The sequence below is a fragment of the Melitaea cinxia genome, chromosome 23, assembly GCF_905220565.1.
Source record: "Melitaea cinxia chromosome 23, ilMelCinx1.1, whole genome shotgun sequence".
NCBI lineage: Eukaryota > Metazoa > Arthropoda > Insecta > Lepidoptera > Nymphalidae > Melitaea > Melitaea cinxia.
The window spans coordinates 3358870-3384464 of record NC_059416.1 but is presented as its reverse complement, the minus strand read 5'-3'; the positions used below and the strand labels follow the sequence as shown (position 1 = coordinate 3384464).

Genomic DNA, 25595 nt, shown 5'->3' with positions numbered 1-25595 from the left:
TAAGTTTTATACGCTTATAATATCAATATTTATTTTAAAAATTTAGCACAATTGCGGAATTTAACACATTTAAGAATATATTTCACAAAATTTTTATCGTACTATGAGCGTTGAAAACATGATTAAATATTTTTAATACTTTTCTAAATTGTCACTTAAAAATAGTTTAATTTCATATTAATATAAATAAACAGTTAAAAACTTTAAAGTGAATAATTTAAAAACTAAACGCAACAGCGATATCATATACATAAATAAAAGTACGTTACCCATTCCACGACTGCTCAGTCGCGCTACAAGCACACATGCGCAGATGCACCGTCGTTCATGAAGTCTGCAAGAGTGTGAGTGCCGCGCTCGTATTCGAACCTTGGTCATTTGAGTTATGCTTACTTATCTTATCTTCACTACAAACACCAGAGACTTTTGAATTTGGCCGCGTATATTTTATTCGAATTCGCAGCGAATCCGCGAAGCGAAATTTCGAAAAAAATTCGAAACTTCAAAATAGAACGCCATCGTACCCGCGCTTGTGTGCAAAGTAAATTCGAATAGATGTTTGTGTGCACTTTTTTATCGTTTTTTTCTCAGAGTGTGGGTGCGTTCGATTGTGTAGTCATTGTTGCGGGCGTGTGTGTCGGTGCATATTCGTCTGAATGTGTGCGAGGTTCTTGTAAGAAATGGTTCGGTGAAAAATTTTGTCGGAATCCGTATAGATGGCGCTGTAACTATGATGCAAATAGCACCATCAAAAATTTTGTATCGACACCTGCAGAGCGATCTCGCCTTTAAAACTTACGTTATAAAGACTCAAATACTTTGTATATAGTTTAAAAAATTTCGATTCTAGCATGACTATATTCATTTTCCAATCGCGGTGGGAAGCCATTTTATATCGTGACGCGTTGAAGGTTATTAGAGATAATCGTTAGTTTGTTAATGGCACTTAATAATAATGATTGCAGCAGGATGTGATCGGAATACTTATCCGTTTGTTATTGTTTTGTTTTAACTTATTATAATTTGCATTTTCTTAAACTTTCTTTGAATATTTATTGTAGAACTAATACGAAATGAAATAAGCAAAGTATAATTTGTTTATAAGACACTGAAAATGTGCAAAAGTTGTTTTCGTATAATGCTATTTACATTAAATATTGAGTACTAAATATAAATAGTTATATTCTAAAACAAAAAACCCAGGTAGGTGGTAGGTACTATATTTTGAAGTTTTTTTTTTTATATTTTTGTTTGTAATTATTGTATAAATATACAAATCTGAGTTAATTAACCCGCCACGCTGTTCGACTGTGGGTTGGCGGTTACGCAACCTACTTAACCATCAAGCTAAATGAGAACCAACTTTTATTATGCTTATAATAGTATCTAATTAGGGTTAAAACTTTATGTATTTTATTTCTTTATTTTCTTTTTTCGAGGTAGGTATGTAAGGAAACACAAAGACCATATAGTCACTTCGAGCGGGAATGGAACCGTATAATCGATAAATGGCGCTTTTCTCGCTACTGTACCAAAGGGCAGTATCCGCCATCCCGCAGTGTAGCAGTGTGGTGGATTAAGTTCCGATCTTTCTCCTACATGGAGAAAGAGGCCTATTCCCAGCAGTGGGGTGTTAAGGTTGAAGCGCTGTACCGCAGAGGTTATCATATTTGCATATAATGAACTTCAATAAGCTAAAGTCATTTTAGCTAATTTTAGCAGCTTCTGTGTTTGTTTGAAGATTTTCACACTTACGTATTTATGTGCTAAGCATAATATATCACTCACGTTAAGACAAATAGCTTGAAATCATAAACTAACTCTAGCTAGGTAATTATTTGTAAAATTGAAAACTTTTTTTTTTGTTACTTTCGAATAAAGCAGTATAGTATTATTAACCGACTTCAATAAAAGGAGGAGGTTCTCTATTCGACTGTTTTTTTTATTAAACATAAAGTTTTATTACAATTTGCCTTCTTGTAATGAATAAATTATATTATTAAGTTGATTTAACATATTTGAACACCGTTTGCGTTTTTTTTCTTGTATATTTGTCCAATATTGGAATGTTTACAGACTAGAGTAAAGTACAATGAACGAAATGCTTGTTGCTACAAGTTTAAAGTTTGAATTTAATCAAAGACATGACTATATTATTTTTCCGAAAATGCGTTTTACTGTTTTTTTTTTTTACTTATTTAATAATACCTACACAATTAGCTCGTTGGCGCAATTTGCAGTGTCCTTGCTTTCTGCTCTGGGGGTTGTGGGTTCGATTCCCACCCTGAGTCTGGGTGTAATATAAATATTTATTTATATATGTATAAGTTATAAGTAGGTTTATCGAAAAAAAAAAGTAGCTATACCAGTCGGCTGTTACCTATAACACAAGCATTAAGTTGCTTACTTTAGGAACAGATGACCGTGTGTGTATTGTGTAGATATTTATTTATGTTTATTTTTTTAATAAAAAAAAACATCTTAAAAATTACAATAAGTTATATAATTAGGTATTATATATATATAAATTTACATAAAATCCCTCTTAAAGCTATTTAAACATTTATGGTTTAGTAAAAAATAATACAAAATATATAACTAAATAACTATTACTATTAAAAATTCATACTAGATAGCTTTAATTGAGGAATCAAGTTATTTTAGTAGTTTTTTTTTTCTTAAATGTAGCGAGGATACCTGCAAAGACGTCAAATGACTCGTTTTTAGCTGTAAACTCTCTGTAGAGCCTCCACAGCTTAGATGTTAGAGAATAATAACCTAGGTTCAACGACCGCCCTGGCGTAGTGATGCATCTAGGCGCCTAAAACACTGACGGTTTTCGGGTTCGGTTCCCGTTCAGGATGGATATTTGTTTTTGTGAAAGTATTTCTTTACGGTTTTACTACTTAATTGTACTTTTTACTGCGATCATTATTCCCGCTCCATTATTCATCTTTTGAGTAATCTGTTCCCTGTCTCTGCGATAAACTATAAAGCGATTGTTAATAAACTCACCATCGAATACTCCGTCATTAAACCAAGTTTCTGTTAAGATAATAATATCAAAGTTCTGAGATAAAATATTAAGCTTTACACGCTGTTTTGCTTCGGATTCCTCTAATATTTTCGTAGTGTATTTTCAAATTATGGAATTTTATATATCAGAGAATTATTTAGAAATATGAGACTAGAATATTCGAAATTACAGTACTAAGACTTTAGCTGTTCGATATTTTTTACAACAATATATTCAGAACCATCCGCTTTCTGTAAACACACAAGTCTATTCTTTATCCATACATATTTGTAATTTAATTTTTTATTAGTTATTCTAGCATGATATCTTTCAGTTCACGAGTCAAGTGGTCGATATATTTTGTTTTTTCTCACCAGCTATTTCTGCTTAATTTGTGTTTAGCTTATCTTCTTTATTCTTTTTATTGAATTCAATTTACTCCAGACAAAAATGTGTCTCCGGTACGGGCTTGCAAATTTTACGAACACGGAACGAGGGCGGCCATTTACTGGCTTTGTTTTGGCAATCCTGGATCATCTGTGGAATACCTGAGTCCGATATATTATTGTCAATTTATTTTTCCCATTTTAAAACAGTATCTGGTAAGTTTTAGGATTTACGTTCGTGTATTACTCATTCTTGCGTGCTGATCTATGAGAGTAAGGTGGCTATTGAGTTCAACTACTGTCGATTTTAATTTTTAATTTTCTTCCTTTAATGATTTATCCCATAATCATACCGGTAATCAAAATAGCTCTTTTAAACACTACCGACAAAATCTGGGTTAGGGCACAATAAGAAATATCCTGCCCAAAATCTGGAGCAGACCGACTGAGTAAGTAACTCGACCTTACAGAAGATCACAGTTAATACTGCTTTCAAGCAGTGTTGTGTTCCTGTTGGTAAGTAAGGTGATCAGAGCTCCTGGGAGGAATTGGGTATAGGGTCGGTAACGCGTTTGCGATGCTTCTGGTGTTGCAGCCGTCTATAAGCTACGGTAATCGCTTACCATCAGGTGCGCTGTAAGCTTGTTGTATTAAAAACCTAGTTGTATTGAAAGAAATATGGAATATTTTAAGAAATTAAATGAACAATAAAACATAGATTTATATGTGTAGTAGCTTATATACAACTTAATAATAATAATAATATTTTTTATTGCACACCATTAAAAGATACAAACAAAAGTAGTATAATTAGAGGAAGATGTACAAAGGCGGTCTTATATTATTGATAACGTGGCAAGCAGCTTGGCGATTTAAAATCTAATCTTTCTACAAATAGATCAGATACCTTCCCAACAGTAGTACATTGTAGCCCAACAATGAACCAGCTTTTGATTGATATTACTCTTATACCAATATCTTATTTAAGGTTTTTTACCGAGCAATAGCTTAGCTTACAAAGGAGAATGTCTCCTGGGGCACATTTTACGTGTTTGTATTTTGCAAAGCTAAATCACTATTAGCTTTACCACAGATGAAGCTGTTTCATGTTTAGACCTAATTATTGCTCAGTATCAGATTTATTAATCAATAGCAATTATAATATTTATTTGTTTTAAATTACACATTGCTATGACGAACATTACATAACATAACCAAACCAAAAAGAAAATTTAGCTACGAAACAATATGTAATTCAAAATACTTTTATTTATTCTTCCTAAGTTTTAGGGTTTAGTAAATAATGCAAAGCGGTTAATATTCTGCTCAAAATCTCAAGCACCCTGACAGAGGAAATATGTCAACTTTATAGATGATCATAGCTGAATATTACTGCTGTCAAGTAATGTTGTTTTCATGGGGTGGTACGGTTGAAAGAGCTATTGCGGAGGGTGAGCAACGTTATTGTGATGCTCTTGGTGTCGCCGGCGCCCATAGAATACGCTAGCAACTTTTCAGGCGAATCTAGCCATGTTTGCCTTCCTAATGGTATTTAAAAGCTAGCTATTATGGAGCAGTGATATAGCATAGCCTTGTTTAAAGCCTAAATTGTATACATGTGTGAAAATCAAAATGTTTTGCTTACTTCTAAAATTCTCAAACTCTATGGAACGTCCTCTGTTATAGAGGTTAACGAAATTCGTATCATAAAATTCGTATATTTTTAGGATGTCAGTTACAGTGCGACGGTTCAGTGGTTCACGTGGGTACTGTTGTTGACGGCCCTTCGACTCTCGAGTCGAGAAATGTGACAAGTACACGAAAATCTTACTTAAATTAGATAAAATGTTTCAGTTAATTTAGTTAGGTACTGTTGAAAAAAAATTAAATTAAAAAATTAATTAAAAACAGCACTAACATTTCCATGGTGACGTCCCACCGTATGTCTATTTTGAATAGATTTATGTTACATAACGTTTGTATTAAATGACCTTAAATAAGGGTGTTTTACGTCTACATAACTATATGTGTCTACGAAAAATCTTAAATCTTTGTGCCATTATTAATTTATCCATAACCTTCAATGTTTAATCAATTGACTATTCCGTTGGCGCAGTTTGTAGTGACCCCGTTTTCTGCTCCGGAGGTTGTGGGTTCGGTTCCCACCCCGAGCCTGGGTGTAATACATATATTTATTGACATATGTTATATATATATATATACATGTGTGTGTGTGTGTGTGTGTGTGTGTGTGTGTGTGTGTGTAGCTATACCGGTCGGCTGTTACCTATAACACAAGCATTAAGTTGCTTACTTTAGGAACAGATCACCGTGTGTGTATGTAGTAAATAAAAAAAAAATAGACGTAGACGTCAAGATACAAAAATGATTATGATTGCAGTCCACTTTAAGTTAAGCAACATAGCGATATTACAAAAAAAGGTATAAAAATAAAAATTACGAAATATTTAATTTTAGATACAAACAAAAGTCGTTGACTTCGGAGAAATATTGGTGAACTTTTTCTTTACAAGTCGGTACGACGTGAAGCCGGTAAACTTGAGCGATTTCACTGAACCTTGGATATTTTAGCTAAGAATATTATACTATATTAAAAAACCCAAATTCGAAAGTATGTAAAAGAAACTTCACATCTCATAGCCTTCAATTTATAATTTTACTTAGATTTTATTGTATTCATGAATTTAACAATTATTTTGATCCTGTTAACATATAAGTATTTCGCTATCACAATTTATTTTTTAAATGTTTTAGTAGCATATTATAATAATTTTACTAGATTTACAGTGATTTTACAGCATATAATACTTATTTTTTTATGATAGAGCTTTCTATTTTTATTTTTTTTAATATCACTAGGTCGGCAAACAAGCGTACGTACGGCTCACCTGATGGTAAGAGATTACCGTAGCTTATAGACGCCTGCAACACCAGAAGCATCGCAAGCGCGTTGCCGACCCAATCCCCAAAAGGGGTAATAATAATAATAATATAATTAAAATTAGTTAAGTAGAATACATATCGGAAAATAATGAAAGATTTTTCCGATACCACGTTATACCTTTTAGGCTTTAGACGACTAGCCGTCGTTCACGGTCTGCTCCTTACATAATCGATATCCTACGGATTCGAACAAAGATATGATTTCTAAATTAATTCCAATTCGTAACCCTTCCAACTATTCTATAAGCTATAGAATACTAGTTATAAGCTATCATCATCATCATTACAGCCTATACAGTCCACTGCTGGACATAGGCCTCCACAAGTTTACGCCAAAAATAACGTGAACTCATGTGTTTTGCCCATAGTCACCACGCTGGGTAGGCGGGTTGGTGACCGCAGGGCTGGCTTTATCGCACCGAAGACGCTGCTGCCCGTCTTCGGCCTGTGTATTTCAAGGCCAGCAGTTGGATGGTTATCCCGCCACCGGTCGGCTTTTTAAATTCCAAGGTTGTAGTGGAACTGTGTTATCCCTTAGGCGCCTCTTACGACACCCACGGGAAGAGAAGGGGTAGCTATATTCTTTAGTAACGTAGCCACACAGTACAAAGGGTAAGCTTTACAAAAAAATCTTAAAAGAAAGTTCTTTTAAAGCCTATCAGAATAAAGTTATTTTTGATTTTGATTAATATCACAAATGTACTTACGACGTAGATACTTGGATCATGGTATTGTAACTTTACATTGTGCTATGCTAGTATTTCCATATTACTTTAGGTAAATTTAGAAAAGCATCAAAGTAACAATTGCCCATCTGTAAAAGGTCACTAAATTGTCATATAAGACGTTTTGAAGCTATAAATTAGCATGTTTAGACAAAACTGCAAGAATTTTAATCAAAACTACAAACAACTAGGCGAAATCGTGATCACCAGTATGAAAAAATAATGTAAAAGATACTTTCGAAAAATCACAATCAATACGTCCAATAAAGCACGTGTATTATCCAATCAAAATAAAGCAAATAAAAAAAAAAAAACAACGTTTCGGCAATTTTGAGACTGAAACCGTGTCGGGGCTTTACGCTGTTTACACACAGCGCTACACTCGCTGCCATTATAAGTATTAACGCGAAAATATATTCATATATTGATTAAACTAAGAAATAATGAAAAACAAAGTTTTTATAAATATTATGTCAAAATAAAACGCAAGATAATTAGATATTTTAGATTATTAGGTAAGGTTTAATGGTTTTATAAAGAAGTGCATAAGGTTTTTAGAATCTAGCTAACATTTTAGACCAAAACCTGTCATATTGTGTCATAAATCTTTAATGAAGGAATAGAAAAACACAATATTACAATTTTTCAATATTAGAATTCAAATGTAAAATTCGAGGTAATACGAGTTTAGCAAGTGTACTTTCAAATTTAAGACGAAAATATGTACTTTAAAAGAAAACTCCTCTCGATACATAGTCTTTTAAATTTCAGACACGAGTTGAAAATATCCAAAACAAAATTTATCTGTGAATTACTGAATTCTTCAACAATATTAGAATATCCATTACAATATTTTTAAATGTAAACGTCAAAGAAAGCAGTGACTAGACGTTCTGAACCAAGATATAATAACCGATGGTCTAACCTTAAACCTTAAATAATGCTAGAGATCGCGCAAAGAGGAAAAATATTACAGTTAATATTAGAAATTATTTACAAGACAATTAACTGTTAATAATTATTACTTTTTAATTTTGCAATGTAAATTGTAAAATTCCGATATAAAAATTAACAAAAAAGATTACTGTGCAGTTATTTTGCTTGTGTTTGTAGTTCATGTTATAACTGCAGCCATCTCGTGTGTTTTTTTTAACGGTTTACTGTAATCTACGTACTATCGAGCGTGGGAGTATTTTTCAGCCTTTTTCAGCTTAAGTGAGTTTTTTAAAATACACACTAAAAGTATCGGTTTTTTTTATCTGTCCGCTGACCGTGATACAGGTATGACATTGTCAAATTTAAGTACCTATATTATATCTAATGCAAGTAAATGAATTAAAATTATATGTGGTATCACAGTCATAAATTTATATGTTTACTTTTATTATTATATTTTTATTAAATTATAAATTAAAAAAAAAGTCAAAAGGACGAATGTTTTTTTTGTATTAACGTAATAATGATTATTTACTTATTTAAAAATAAGGATTTCATTGGATGTAATAAAATGTATCTTTTATAAGAAAGCGAGGCTAAAAAGCACAGTTTCAAAATGACGGTAATAACTTATGTAAGCAATTAAATAACGATTTCTTATTTTGTTGCTAGAGCAAAAAATCGTTAAGTTCAAATTTAAAAATAGAAATGTTGAAATAAGTAAAGTTAATATGTAATAAAATTGCACAAATATGAAACGATATCATGCACATAGCTTGTGTTGGGGAGTTAAAGCTGCGTCAAAAACTTTAATGGACTGGCAAAAAACTAGAGCAAATTTCTTTTGTAGAAGCCGCCATGACACTTTTTTTGTCGCCGATCTAAGATGGCGCGTCACGTCTAAAACAAAAGAAGTATCGACCCCACCCACACACACAAAATTAAGACAAAAAAATCGAAAAAAAAAAAAACAAAAACGCAAATTCGATTTTTAAATGAAAACGAAGACAGTGAACGTCAACGAGCGAACGGTGTTGGCAAAATCAACAATGAGATAGAGATAAAATAAAAATTGAGAATTCCCGGGACCGGGACACGTAGCTACGTAATCCCGTAAAGCGGGCATGCAAAGTCGTATAACAGTGGCACAGTTACCGGGAAATGCATCAGGCGACCACTTGTTGCTAGCACCAACCGCTTCCACGACGCTGCTTCACCCCGACTTGCTCCAATTATCCGCACTCTCCGACTCGCGATCCCGGGAACGAAAATCTAAATCCCGGAAATTTTAACGTAACGAATTTTAAAAATTACGAACTATATTAATTATATTTCTATTTAATTTGACGCTATTTCAAAAGCACGTTTCACTACGCGAAGCCTAATTAAGCCAACTTCCTATATGGAACTTTTTACAGGAACTGCGATAAAAAATTACAATATTACACTTTTAATAAAACTTTTTTTTTTAAATTACGAACCTAACAAATACTATTTACAAAATATAATATCGATCTGATGCACCTATAGCAATCTATTCTCACAGCACTTCACTACCGTCTTAAAACTCGCGGAGACACTTAGACCGCACTTACAAGATATTGTGACGTTTTCGGAAATTTAGATGGGACAATCGTGACCGGGATTACATCGATTATTATATATATGATTGAGTTTCAAACCTCGTCGATTTAATGATTAATTTGTTCGAAAAATAATATACTTTAGAATTTTGTGATTGCGGAGCGTAGAAGTTGCATTAGTGCACGCCGGCCTGGTTGCAACAGGTTGTTTGGCGGAGGAGCGCCGGGCGCAGGCGCTCTGGGCCGACCGATGCACCGCGCCACAGTGGCAGCACTTCTAGCATTCAACTTTATATTGTCCTGTACTCGCTTACAGACGTACTTGTTGCAACATTGTTGCTTTGTCCTCGCTGGGTTTTGGTACAAAAATATATAAATAATTGTTAGTAGTTGAATATGATTTGACAATGTTAAAACTGTTTTATTACTTTTTTTTCAATTTTGTTTTTCAGTGCTGTTATATGTAGTTTTCAGATATTACTAACGTTACTATTTACGCCGACTTATTGTACAAAAGGCTTAACAAAATAAATTAACCAAAAACAAAAACACTCTCTTTATAAATAATAATCAAAAATATTAAAATGCGCAAATTAAAAAAATAATAATTATAAAACATAAAATATATTTTTTAATAAATCCGCCGCGACGTACAAAACGCGACCACTGTGGAACATCCCCTGCATTGCCGAGACCTCCATAGTCGTATGTAGAATTAGGTGGGATCCTTTATCTCTGAATACCCATATGCTTAGATACCATCTTACCACCCCAGGGTGGCACGTTATACCACCATAGTTATCTCTTTCTTAAATATAATTTAGATAAATCCTTCTTAAATATTCTTGAATAAAATTTAGACAATGTATTTTCAGGCACATATTTAATGTATATGGTGTGTAGGTAAAAGTCTGCTGCTGAAACTTTTGCTAACGGAAGGATTAGAAGACCTCTCGAGATGTGTATATTTTATAACGACACGGGAGATTTATTTTTAAGCTATCGGAAATTCAGTGCAAGAGATCTACAATTGTAATAGAAGGGTTGTTACTACAATTCACAGAATAGTTTTCAAAAGTAGTCATACCAAAATTTTTTCGTATATTTCTTCTGTGTATTGGAACTACTTTAGTTCATCTTATACCAATTTTAATATAATCATAATTTTAAGTTTGGCTACATAAAAAATAGCCGGTCGCAAACGAATTCAAATTTCAAAAAAAAAAAAAAAAATCAAATTGTTTGTCGATATTTCAAAAATTATCTCCTGCATTGTGTTCTCCTGCGTGGTAACTTAGTGACAGATCGAAATACAAAAATGTCGGTATGGCTTCATTGACCTTTGACATTATATCAGTGCTTAGTTTGATGATAATATTTTAAAGGTCAAACTTATATCTACTATTGCGGAGAGAAAATAATGAAAAATATTTAATTTTGCCAGTAGCGTCTTCACATGTAATACATGTTTAAGAAATTATGAAAAATTCTACCTCTAACGATGAAATAAATAATGAATAATTATGACTTACTTTAGTAGTTATTAGAATGATACTTAAATTATGCGCTGTTAATTAAAAAAAAAAACATTTTGTTAATTAAATATGTTTAAACAAAGATGCGAACATTTTAATTACAAATATATATGTTTAAAATATATTAAACACAGCTAAAATCAATTAATAATAACTTAACGTAAACCTCATTTGATAAAACATTTACCTATCAGTTAAAAGTCGGCAGCACGTGAAGGTAGACAGCCGAACTTTAAAATGGCTCTAAACGAATTATCCGCAGACCTTTCTCGCATCCGTATTAAATTACCGTGGACTGCGTTTCTTGTTTATGTATTTTTATGTACATTTATCTTACACGAGACATGCTTTTTTACATTTTAAGTAAATAAAAGATTAATGAATACATGTGTGACTATATCATCAAACAAACTCTTTAGGTATTGTAACAATTTATTTGTAATATGTAAATTATCGTACATTCAAAGCGTAGTGATTACAAAGTCTAGATGTTGAGTTAGAGGTCGCTTGTTTGATCCAGCGAGCGACAAATATTTGTATGGGTCATATTTCAGTTGCAACGTAGGTCGTTGGATTCAGACGTCTCAAAATTGAGTTCAAACCATGTAGTAGAACTAAGATAAATTCAATTTTTTTTTCTGTAACCAACCTGTGATGAATTTTTGATGAAATAGCGTTTGGCAAATGCTTTATGCGGGACTTGCTCTCGACTATCTGGTACCGAAACAAATATTCTGTCCACTGAGTCATCTCAATTCCTAACAATAGTAATATATCCCGTAGTAGGCTATTATCAATTTGATAAAGATTTAATTAATATGACAATATTTAAAATTCTTTTAGTATTTTTTTTTATTTGACCGTTACAACCAAACAAAATAACACATCATATTTCCACTGTTAATATTAGTATTGATTAATTTATCCAGCCTCAAAAAATCCAGCCCCATCTCACTGATAGCCTTCCTCCATGTAAAAGGACAGAAGCTTGATTCAAAAATGTAGTATAGATTTAGGCAACTATCTATAAAGAACGAAAAAAGGTGAAAAGTGGGTAAAACCGTATTAAATCTATAGTAAGGTAAGAACTACGTGTGCGTATGTATGCGACTCGGTGTATAAAACAAAATCAATCTCACGTAAAGTTTGAACTCTCCAAAATGTTTAGTAGCAACTTTGCGTAATAACCCTTTCCTTCATAATATGACTCCTAAGACCGTGACACTAGCACGGGCGTTAGCGATTTAGCTATAGCCTTTTAATACTATCAATAACTAATTCTAATTAGTTTTGATTCTGTGATATGTTATGTTATCTTTTAATTTATTATAAAAAAAAAATAGCAATTCTTTTATATTGTCAATTACAATAATGGTATTAACGTTTGTAATTTATTTTGTAGTATTGCACAAGATAAAGATATCAGATTATCAAGAAAACCAAAATAGATTATGTTAAATATATGTATCATAATTCTTCTATTTATGAAAATTTAAAACTCTTACAACCAAGTTTTTCACGGTCTTATAGGTCGTTAAAAAATTTCTCAGTAAATAAAAGAGATTAAAGTAAAAAGATTGCAAGAAAATATTTTTTCAGTCATATAAGTGATAAAATTAAAACAATTAAACGATATATTCAAATTTTATCGCGGTTTATTGTTAACTTTTGATTCCCGACGTTTCGGATACTTTACAGCAACCATGGTCACGGGAGGACTGGTGGTTGCTGTAAAGTATCCGAAACGTCGGGAATCAAAAGTTAACAATAAACCGCGATAAAATCCGAAAAAAGTGTTTTATTAAATGAGTAAAATTCGCGTAAACATTAGAAAACGATATATTCAAAATCAAAACGAACGTAAAGGTAGTCCGACATTCCGCGTCCGCTCTCACAGCGAACACCGATTCTAAAACTCCCTTGCAAACAGAGCAAACAAAATTTCATACAAGTACAGAAAATGAGTAGAGTATGGAGTATGATATTAACTAGCTGACGTCCGCCCCGACATGTTTAATTTGAAAATTTCGAGTCCCGCAAAATGTCTAGGAAATTCCGAACTTAGTCCTTAGAACGTATTTGTTGCATTTGTACACTAAAATTATGAAGTTTTACCATATTAAAAAAATTGTTCCATAATGTTCCATAATATTCTATAATGGGATGAAATATTTTAAAGAATCTTTTCATTTTGTATGTTTTTCTTAAACATATTATACATTATGCATAAATTAGTTTATTATTATGCGAATATAATTAACGAGCGTAGTCGTAGGTGTCTGTTAGGATTAAGTTTATAGTTTGGTAACATTGAGAAATTTTGTTTGAGAAATTGAGTTAGTTTACAGGCTATATAATTATGAGTGACTAACATAATTATATAGCCTGTAGTTTTTTTAGCTTTTTTGAATGATTGACAAAAAAAAAATCATATTTTGATTATGACAGCTTTAAATGTATTACTTTGCACTCTTCCCACATTTCCTATTTGTACAATCTTGAAATAAATTTTCATGTTTCTTTACAATATGAGAAAGTGATATATTAATCAAACTTTTCACGCAATTTTTTTTTAAATAAAAGAACTGCTTTAGTTGCAACAGGCGGCCTCATCTTAACAATAACATATCAATCTTTACCAGACAACTATTGGATAGAGGAATTACCTAAAAAAGTATGGAAAAGCACAAAAGTTAATACAACTTTTAACTTAATGAATTAAAGCTTTTAAAATATTCTTCCTAAGATATGAATTTCTATTTAATACCTATTTAAAGTTACCGAGTAAATGTATAAAGCATACTATTATACACTTAGATAAAAGCGAGAGGCATTAATTCAACCACACATTGTAATGCTGTGTGGTTACGGCATCAAAGAATTTAGCCACCACCTCTCTTCCCGTGGGTGTCTAAGAGGCGACTAAGGGATAACACAGTTCCACTACTACCTTGGAACTCAAAAAGCCGACCGATGGCGGGATAACCATCCAACTACTGGCAATGAAATACACAGGCCGTAGACGGGCAGGAGCGTCTTCGGTGCGACAAATCCAGCCCTGCGGTCACCAACCCGCCTGCCCAGCGTGGTGACTATGGGTAACACACATGAGTACACACCATTTTTGGCGTGAACTTGTGGAGGCCTATGTCCAGTGGACTGTGATAGGCTGAAATGATGATGATGATGATGATGATGACACATTGTAACATCAACTTCTAAGCTTTAAACAAACAATAATTTAAATTTATTTGTAAGCAAATATTATGCCTACTCGTAAAACCCGTTTTGACAACGTCGTTTTAATGTCTTTTTATAAGAATACTAGCGAACCGCCCCAGCTTCGCACGGTTGTAAAATACATGTATTATACATGTAAACCTTCCTCTAGAATTCCTCTATTTACTAAAGAAAACCGCATCAAAATCCGTTGCATAGTTTTAAAGATCTAAGTATACAGAAGCGGGAAGCGACTTTGTTTTATACTATGTAATGATATGTGATTTTAGATTGTTCGTTTATTTTATAAAACACTGACCTATTGACCCAAAATAATGTTCCCTATGATCTTAGTGCACTATAGTACCTACTGTATTTTGCTGTCCACTTTTTTGTTGCTAAATGCTTCTTAATTATATGACCTTGTGGTAAGTTCTACAAAAACAACTTATTTGTATTGATTATTTCAGTGTTTTGATGTGATGTATAAATTTTTTTATGATGAAAATTAAACTCAAAACATGATAAAATTTAAGAAAGTTCTTAACTTAAAAAAACCTGGTTTAATTCAAAAATATTGTTTAAATTCGGACTCAAACTTACAATCATCGTTCAAAACTATTTTCTACTCACAATTAAAAACTCAACATTTCCTAGAAATCGTAATATTATATCAATTCATCCAGTGTGTATGGTCACAAAGCGCTTTTAGCGGCTTTAAAATAGGGGAAAAAATTTGTCGTGTATTTTTTTGTTTTGTATTCGTTCACGCGTTAGTTCTGTACGACTAATATTTCAAAGCGATTTTATGCTTGTTTCGCTTCGTTTTATTTAACGTTTAAAAATGGCCTTTGCTTTTTTTCATATATTCAATAGAAGTCAAACAAAAATTTATCGTTGTAAACTGTTATAAGTATTGTAACGGTAAAAGTATTTTTGAAAAAAAAAAACAATGTTTGGTGGAATTCATTAGTTGTCAGTCCGTAATCAACAGTTTAAGTAACGTAGAGGTGGGTAGACAAAACGGCAAGATGGGACATTTGCTTTAAATCAGGAAATAGGTTTTGCCAAAACCTTCGCAAGTTATTATTTAAGTAGTGTAAAAAGTAAATGCAAATGAATAGTTGCAGTAAATAAAAAGCATTTAAAATTTTCCACTACTTATCAAGTTTACATAGTTATGTTTAGATATTTATTTGGTTTGCCCCATCTATACAAAATTCTGGGTACGCTCACGGGAGTAGGCCATTAATTAATCATAAGACATTTTTTCAAAACTGCCCTTCATTTTTCAGGTGGGGGGGGGGTATAATAGGAATAGGCACTGACCTAGTATGTACACCATGTTTTTCGTCCAGCGCTGTAGCTCCTTCCGTATAGCTCTTCGTTCCTGCTGGCAGCGCGCGAATGAGCACTCCGCCATGGCACACGTGCGACAACCCTGGAGAGAACACAAGCTTTAGTGACAGCTCAGGATAGAATATTAGTTAATCATACTTAATATATTATTTGTAAGTGGTAAACCATGGCCGATATTAAACCGACTTCAAGAAAAGAAGAAGGTTGTCGATTAGATTGTAATTTTTATGTGTGTTACCTCATCATCATTACTGTGTGTTTTGATGATTCATTTTGTATTCTTAAGCTGGTGCTTATCATGTGGTCCCATTTCAATTTGAGCGAGACCTGAGAAGTGGTATTTGAGTTTTCCCTAATAATGTAAAAATTTATCTTTTTTTTTGGAAAAATAACAAAATTATTTAATTAACTGCGAAACTTAATCAAGATAAAAAAATCTTATAAATGAAACCAAGTCATCAAGATTAGTTCAGTAGTTTATACGTGACAGAGCAACTAGTAGTTGTACTTAAACCCGCGTCTTTGTTCGCAATTTCACTTTTTGACAATCACCTCCCCTCTCAAGAGAATCCAATTGGATTTTTCTATAGAAATACTCATTCTCTAAGCTTTTAGTGAGATGCTTAAATTATGCCAAACCTCCTGCGGTTTTTTCGTTTTAGCGGGTGGCCAAGCTACTGAAAGATAGATAAGCAAAAAATACAGTTTTGACTTCACTATCGATTGTAGAATTCTTTCCAGAAAAGTTCTCGAAACATTTTAAATTTTATTATTTTTTTAATTTTTAATTATTATACATATAAGATATAAACCATCATTTGTATTTCAAAAATATAGTGTCACGGACAATATTTGAAAAGTTTTAAATTTGAATACGTATTATAATTTAAACAAAAAATGTTGTCTTTGCAAGTAAATATGAATCCCGTAAAAACTAATCACTTTTGAGTTCTGTGCAATGTCTACGAAATTCGTCTGGATGGGAGAGTAAATTAGGCGTTACAGTCTGAGGACTGTTTTGGTACCGTCGTTCCGAGGGTGACCGATGGTCGCTAGTTCAATTACAGCTCAGAGAAAACATTTAACTTATTTAGTTTTTAATTTAGCTGTCACTTTAATTTGTATCTCTACTTAAAAGACTGATTTAGTTTGAGCAAAAACACCAAAGGTAAGTGTAAAGATCATTATGCTTATAAAGAAATTATGCACTAACCTACAGTAAAGGAAGATAGTACATAAGGTTCAAACGCTTCACTTTACAGAAAAATATAACTATATCTAGCAAAGGATATTGGCAGACAGTGTCAGTAGAGTTTGGTTCAGCAACAAATGACCAGACAGACAGAGTAACTCTATGGATAACTACATGGAACAGTTTATACAAAACAGAAAATAAGTGACTTGATTAAATATAATTATAATTGTTTAAGTCGGATATAAAGATAATTAAATAAATGAAACTTTACTTTTATACTTTTTTTCGTGTATCATATTTTAAGTCGTTCGAAAACATTTCCCAATAAACAAATCTACTACGAAACTCACAAAGCAACAAATCCAAATTTATGATAATTTAACATTAACAAATAAAGTATAAAATGAGATTGTAAAAAAAGTTAAAAAAAACACGTAATCAAATTTCCATCAATGTCCGTTACTAATACTAAGCCTTACAATCCGTTAGCAGATCCAATTACTATAGCATCGCATCGAGCGCCGGTGAATGACCCCGGGATGGATTCCTCGAAAAACCTTCTCATCAAGGAGCTGCCGGCACCCGAATATACCCAAACCACCCGATTTTAGCCCCCGAATTCTTATAGACCCGTTCGAACTTAAATTCTACTCGAACGAGTTCTATTAGTGACGGAATTTCGAATTTTGTAGATTTTTTCTTAGTAGTCTTTGATCGTTTTGTTTCAAGTTTCCGGACGAAAAAATTCTTTTTTCAAATTATATTAACTAAACTAATTGGATCATGTAACTTTATGAAGGAATTTAGAAAATGGAATGTTACTAAAAGTTGATTCCATTACGGTTTGGGAAATCTTCAAAACGAATTTGGTATAGTTTTTCATCATTCTTATACTTTGAGAAATATTTATTACTTTTAATTGATTATACATCGCCAGTTATCGGTGAGACTGAACGCGTCGTTATTTCGAACTCCAGACGAACGGGGTGGTAGGGGGTATCGCGAAACTATTCTTATTTTAAAATCTCTCCACGGAATATGCCACGAAGAGGTTCTTATTTTAAAAATATCACGCTCCACCGAAATTTTCTTTTTAAAACCCGGGGGGGTGAGTTCTTCCGAAATCCACCCCAGCCAGCGGGCAGTGATAATTTTCTTATTTTATTCAAGACGCCATTACGCCCGAGCGGGTAAGCGGGATATCAAGGGGTCGATACTAATATTCTTATGTCATTGTTTCATTTTCGCGGCCACACCTATACATGTCTACGTCACAATCTAAAGACCGTATGAAGAAACTTGAGACCGAGTCACTTACAATTAACTTTTAAATTTTCATAATTAAATATTATTTAATACAATATGAAATCTTTTTTTTGTTCACAATAAAATAATAATAAAATATACTTAGTCGTTAATTTCAAACAAAGGAATTTTTCAGTCTTCACAGACTCAGTTTTAAAAATGTCAAATTGTGAGACCCGAAAAATAAACAATTTAAATAACGAAACAAAGACAATCCAGACATTATAATAACAGCCAAGCGACAAATAAAACTTGAAACTGGCCGAAAAGAATATGACGCTTCACCGAAAATCTTTTTTAAAAACCAAGGAGGTGGGAGTTCGCCCCCTGGCCAGTTATGATATTCTTATTTCAGGTTAATCATCCAGTCGGTTCATAAAAATGTACTTCGCTGTGAATTACTAATTAAAACCATCAGACTAATTACAACACGTATAAGCCACATATTTCAAAGCCTGAGTAATTTTTGATAATTCCATACTCCTAAATCTTTTGACGCATAATATTTTGTAGTTTAAAAAAAAGTAATTCTAGTAGTTTATAAAAGATAAGAATTTTTATTATATTATAGCGATCGAAAGCTAAGCGATATGTTAACATTGGATGGCGAGCGTTAAAATAGCTTGCAGCGTTCCGATTTTGTTATTAAGATTGTGTGTGGGGCTTTATGTCCCAAGACGGCACAAAGACTGTCTTCGCCATGTTCACTTTTTTAAATGTTAATTACTTTTTTAAGAACACTGCGTTAAGAAACATTTTTTACTTTGAACACCAAGGAGGTTTTATGTACAAAAGAAATTTTTGTCAAATAATTCTCTCTTTTAAATATATTTTATTATACAACTTTATTATAAATCTTTCATAATAAAAACCATTCATTGTTTTAATATTATTTATAATACCTTCGAATACCTTACAGTTAAAGCTCTTACAATTAATAAACGATCTCCTGAGGATCAAGTATACATTTAAAAATAGTCCTTATGGTCATAGACATAGGTGATATTTTCGTTTAGAGAATTGAACCCTACCCTTCCAAGGTCCTAACCCAGTCAGCAGACGGAGATTGTGTCACTGGACCATTGTTACTTATGTTTTGATGCGAAGTCAATATCTTACCTACGTATGTACGTACCTATATCCATATGATAAAAATCGAGACATTTCTTTGTACGTGTTGGTAAATATGTATTATTATAAAAATAAGTTATTGTGTGAAAAAAATGTGATTTGAATCGATATTGTTTGATTATTGCATTGATATCCTATGTTATAATTTTTGGGTACATTTTCATAGTTAACAATTTTTACATATATATCTTATAATTTAAATCGTAATTTTAAAAAAGTGATAAATTTTAATAAATTGAGTTAAGAAATATGTAGCATTGACTTCATAATACACAACAAAAGGGGGGTAACGTAACAACAGGGGGGTAAAACGCATCTAAATTATTCATCGCATGCAGATTCCGATACGAACAAATGCATGCTAATTTTGCATAAAAAAAGCCAATAATCTTCCCGCCAATTTCAATCGCTGTCAAATTTGGGTTCCCCCCTAACCCCCCAGATCAATTTACGATAACTCGGTTTTGCCGTCTCTCTCCTCCTTAAGACACCCGGCTATTCCCGTCCCCCCGGGTAACTTCTAGAATCGTAACTGGGATGGGGTAAAACCGGGTATGTAGTATAAATTGATATGGCGACGGAATGCGTCGGTGTTTGATTGATTTTTTTACGTTTTTTTGAATTTTGAATTATAAATGTGATCAATTATTGAATTTCGTTTGAATTTCGAATGCTATTAAATTCGATGGCTTATTTACGATTGCAACGGGAATCGCGGCGAGCTGTTGGTAATATTTCACTCTATTGTGATTGTTTAGATAATTGTTTTTATAATTCGTTGTTTTTCGTTCTAGTAATAGTTTACTTTCTATTAGCTATTGCCATATATTGAAAAAAATTTCAAAATGAAATTAAGTTGATATTTATTTTTTATAATCATAAATTTAATATTTTTATAAAAATATAACACTAGATTTTTTTACAAATAATAATAAATAGTAAATTTTATACGTTTTCCCCTGCTTTTCGCCTGACTACCTGTATGATTAATTTGATTCAAACCGTGACATGACATAGCCACAATTCTTGTGAATAATGTTATATATTTCCAGATACGTATTACACAAAAATGAAAGGTAAGTTTTCCTTCATGCATATATATTATTAGTATAAATCTATATATAAGAATCCTCCTATCATACTCTCACGGCACAACCGGCTACATACTTTTAAGTCTGTGTGCGCGTGGGAGGGAGGTTACGTGTGTGCGTGTGTTTGAAATATACCCCCGTACCCTCAGAATTGATGTTTTTAATTAGTTTCCAACACTTTTCGTCGCTACGAGTTTTTATTATTTATTAAATTTATTTATTTATTCGCTTGGTTTGTTTGGCGTCTTCTCGTAATGATATGTCTTTGTTTTTGTTAAGCTTATTTATTCATATAATCTTTACTATTATTATAATCATTTTTATATATGTTATATTACCTTCCAAATTTAACAAATAATTATATTTATTAGTTTAATATGAAAATAAGTTTTTCTTTTTGTTCGGTTTTATCGTCTTGTTCGTTTTGTTTTTCCTTTTCTTATTTTCACGTTTGTTAACTTAATTTTAAACGGATGGATGGTCGTAATTGGACTTTATGATTATATAAATGATATAATTACATATAATTATATATGTATAAGATTTTAAATTAACATGGTTACTTTCGTTACTAAAATTATTAAAATTTAAAATATATTAACGTGTTTTTTATCTGCATTTTGTTGAGCTCGATATTTCGATATTATCTACGAATGTCTTGTTCATGAGACTAAAATTTACGGGTACCATACCGGACTACCTCTTTTGTCGTACGTTTGGTAAATATCCCGTTTTAAATAATTTTAGTTATTTTTTATTTAGTTATTTTTTAGACGCCGCGTTGGCGCAACGGTCACAGCCATGGACTGTACCTGTTGCGCTGGCGGTTGCGGGTTCGATCCCCACACATGACAAACATTTGTATTGGCCATACAGGTGTTTGCCGTGGTCTGGGTGTTTGTGCAGTCCTTGTGGGTCTCCCCACCGTGCCTCGGAGAGCACGTTAAGCCGTCGGTCCCGGTTGTTATTATATACACCTGATAGCGATCGTTACTCATAGCAAGGAATATATCCGCCAAACCGCATTGGAGCAGCGTGGTGGATTAAGCTCTGATCCTTCTCCTACATGGGGAAAGAGGCCTATGCCCAGTAGTGGGATATTACAGGCTGAAGCGTAAATAATTTTAGTACATGTAACTACTTTTTATTATCGATATCTTTTAAATATTATAATCGATTGGCATCGACTAGCCTGCTAGCGCAGTTTGTAAATTCTAGAGATTTTGCTTTTGATCTGGGTATTGTGGGTTCGATTTCCGCCCCAAATCTGGATGTTATATATTATGTATTATTTATATATGTATTGGTAAAAAAAAGAAACTATATCAATCGGCTGTTACCTAAAACACAGCTATTATTATTTACCTTAGGAATAGACGACCGTGTGTATATTACAGACATAGATTCAAAATATAAAGATTAATATATATGTGTATACGTCAGTTAAACGTGTATGTATGTCAGTGTAACCAAAATCAGCGGTTAGATGAAAGCGAGAAAGTTCCCTCGTTCGAAACGCGAACAATGGCAAGTTTTCAGGAAGCGGCCGGGTTACCGTTTCGTTTTACATTGAAAACTTCACGAAAATTGTTTAACGCTACGTTTATTCGATTAAAGTTTTACATACGGTGACGTTGGTTCGATCCCGGTATTTCTAGTGTAAAGGTAATGTCTGACAATATATAATTACAATCATATGTAGTAATTTATAAGACAGGCTTTGAAAAATATGTGTGATGAAAATATGATGGCCAATTAACATTTAATTAAAAATATTCTATACTTAACACCAACAATCGTGGGTACAGTATCTTTTAAAGATGTTTAATTATTATTTTTTTACTAATAATGATTTGACAACTGTGTAAAGAGCTAATAACGTTACTTCTAGAGACTATATTAATATAAAAACAATTCCAGATTTTGAGTTAGTCATCCTTACAAGTTTAAAAATAGCAAACAATTACCTACGTTCTGCAGTTATAATGATGCAACAACACAGCAAACATACTGACAAATATTTCAAAAAATTAGTAAATAAAACTCTTGTTATTCGCTTTCCCTAAAAATTCTTATATATCAGTATATTTACCATACCTCTGTAAGTCTTAAGTCTGATATTTGCGTTTTAATCCCTTCAAAGTAAATATAAAGTCTACATTTCGATTCGCCGAACAACAGTCCCGAACTAACTTGAAGCTTATCTCTATTTGAAGTGAAACAAGCACATGTAACTTTATGCAATTATTACAAATTATTATACACTTACCCGTGATTTCTTTCATATTTTTTGTCAAACTGTCGTAATTCACATTTATATTTATACAAATTCAAATAACCCAATAAATCATAATACGCGCGAAATGGCGAGACTTATGAAATTCAAATATAGAACTCGCAAGCATTTTTAAAATTTAAATCAAACGTATTTCATGAAAAAAAAAAAAAAAAATACGCTGCATCACGAGTTTGAATATAAATTTGGAATTTCTTCCGAATCGTTTGAACATTCGAATGTGACCCACAAATATTCATCCAACGTAACGAATTTAGATTTTTTTGTGACTTTAGTAACGAGAACAGTGTTCGAAATTTAAAATAGTATTGAAAGTGATTCTGTGTTTGGAAATAAATGTTTTATTTTTAACTTTACTGAATGTGTTCGTGGAACAAACTATTCAATAAATATACACACATAAATACAATAAAATTTAAATTAAATTCTAAACTATTTATTAACTTGTTAATTGGCTGTAAATAACAACTATAATTGGAATTTGTAATTCCAATTATTTCTCGATTGGAGATAATGTAATTAAATGTATTTATTATTTTATTAATGAAAATATATTCAAGTTTGTACAGCATCTGGGTTTCATACATCACTCTGTGGCTAAATTTTTATCCGATGGTTGGACAATTTTTAAGAAGTAATAGGTAATTGATTTTCTTAGCCGTTTCTCTTAAATATCAATTCAATATTATTAATTCAGAATTATACTTGAACTCAATATTTGATTTAAATTTACGTAAATTATTTGCTAGTTTTTTTTCTCTTCATATCATTGTAATGATACAAAAAAAGGACAAATAAATGAAAAAAAAGCGTCAAGCGCTGTGAGAGACGTTTGCATTTGACAATAGTTCGCATCGGTACATCGGCACGGCGCTGTAGCGCTGCAGTAGGTTGAATACCTGTTGCTGCCTTTGTTTTCTACTAGTTTCGGCTCACGCCAACAAGTTTATTATGAAAGCCGTGCCTCGAATAAAAACCCATGTTGTATTTTCGACTTTATAAATTGTTCTGTCGAGGAATAACTGTATTTTTACTGTGAATACATTTTTTATTTTAACCTTTTTTTTGTTTACGTGTTGCGTTTAAGCGTTTGATTTTTTTTTATATTTTAATGTAATAAAGAATAAGGAACTACCTATATTTATTTTTTATTTTGAAAGTATTACTATAATATCGTAGTTATAAGACGACTGTGATTAAAAAAAATCTGTATTTAAAATCAGTTTATATAAAGTATATCTAGATATACTTACTACAAGTGGATAAGTGTCTATTTAGTAGTAGAATTTATTTAATTGTTGGTAAAATTACTTAGCGAAAAATACAGAAAAAATATTATGACTATAATTAATTCCGATACCGAAGATCTTAAAGCAAATACTTATTATCTTTTATTGTTAAGTTTACTTACAATATCTTTAAAAGACGTTTAAAAATAATCGAAAACAATAAAATGAAGAAAAAAATTCAAGTACGTACAATTAATTTATTTTAAAACGTTCAACTTATAATTTTCCATTTCGAAGTATCGGGGAGCCGAAAAAATCTTATCCCCCGTTTATCCCAAGTTGGGGGGGAGTGGGGTGGCTTCCTCCGCGCCTGTGTGAAAGAATGCAGGAATCAATACAGCGACCACTTTAAATTGCCCTGTTACTTGACCCCCTTATTTGGGGTAGGGGTAATTATAATATTATCGAATTACTGGGTGGGGGTGTCTGTACTATTAACATGGGGTAATGATGTTTAAATGCATATGATAGGTGTTAATGTGATTCTGGGGGTAATTGTTAGTATCATTGTGCAGATTCTACATGAGGTCATTATACATAGTAATGATAATTTCATGCGCAGATAAACAATAGAGGTTTGGATTTCATCCTTAAAATAGGAATGTTTATTCGTGTATTTTTATTTAAAAAAAGAAGCAAAATTATACGAATTTTAATAATTATATATGAATTATGAGAATTATAGAAGTTAGTCTGTATTTTAAAATCATATACTTATATCTTTCTGAACATACTTAAAATCGATGATATGTTTCTAAGCTATAATCTCAAGAACCTTACTATGCCGCATAAAATATTACTTTTATTGTTTACTGAATTTATTTTTTAGTTACTTTATCAACTAGGGAAATTGTAACTTCGAATTTCTCACAGATATAAAAATTAAGTGTAAATCACGACATCTTTATTTACCCACTACAAAGATAAAGTAAAAGTAATTAAATAAAATTTCGACGAGAGTAAAATTAAAAGTAATATAACATACTGTTAAAAGAACCGAAATGAAATATAGCCTTAAAAGAATGTATAAAGTAAGAATGTATGAGGCAGAAACAGTGCTGTATGAAGCGATGCAAACGCCTTACACTTTTATAGATATATCGACTTATCTTGAAATCAAATATATTTTTTGTGCAATGAAAATAAATAATAATAATAATAATTATTATTATTTATTTATTTATTCACTCCTTTTAATATAACAGTTTTCAGCACTATAAGTATTCACATTTCAAACAAAAACCTATACATTTCGATTTAGCGGATACATCATTCATTTAGAGCACCGACACGGTCAGTCGGATCCCCGCTGGAACGGTCGATTTTTGATATGATATTAAAAAATATTTAAATCATATACAGGTTAAAATCGGCAGGCCTAGTAGTAGACTGTGATACAGCTAAATTTTTTTTTACAAAAATATAAAAAGAATATTCCAACAAAAGTAGGACTACAAACATGTACAAATGATTTTGTTAGTATAAAATACAATGACTGACTAGTATAGAATTAAAAATCCGAAACCCGACCCGTTTAAATCTCAAACACGATTATCAAGAAGTAA

General features: G+C 32.0%; 1 protein-coding gene across 1 annotated transcript in view; it reads right to left on the bottom strand.

Annotated features, from left to right (window-relative positions):
* Nucleotides 1-25595, bottom strand: part of LOC123665199 (mushroom body large-type Kenyon cell-specific protein 1) — a 213943-nt gene that overhangs the window by 118237 nt on the left and 70111 nt on the right. Inside the window, exon 2 of the mRNA XM_045599541.1 lies at nt 15694-15805. Coding sequence (XP_045455497.1) covers nt 15694-15787 — 94 coding nt within the window. The 5' untranslated portion in view covers nt 15788-15805. The remainder of the gene's footprint in view (nt 1-15693; nt 15806-25595) is intronic.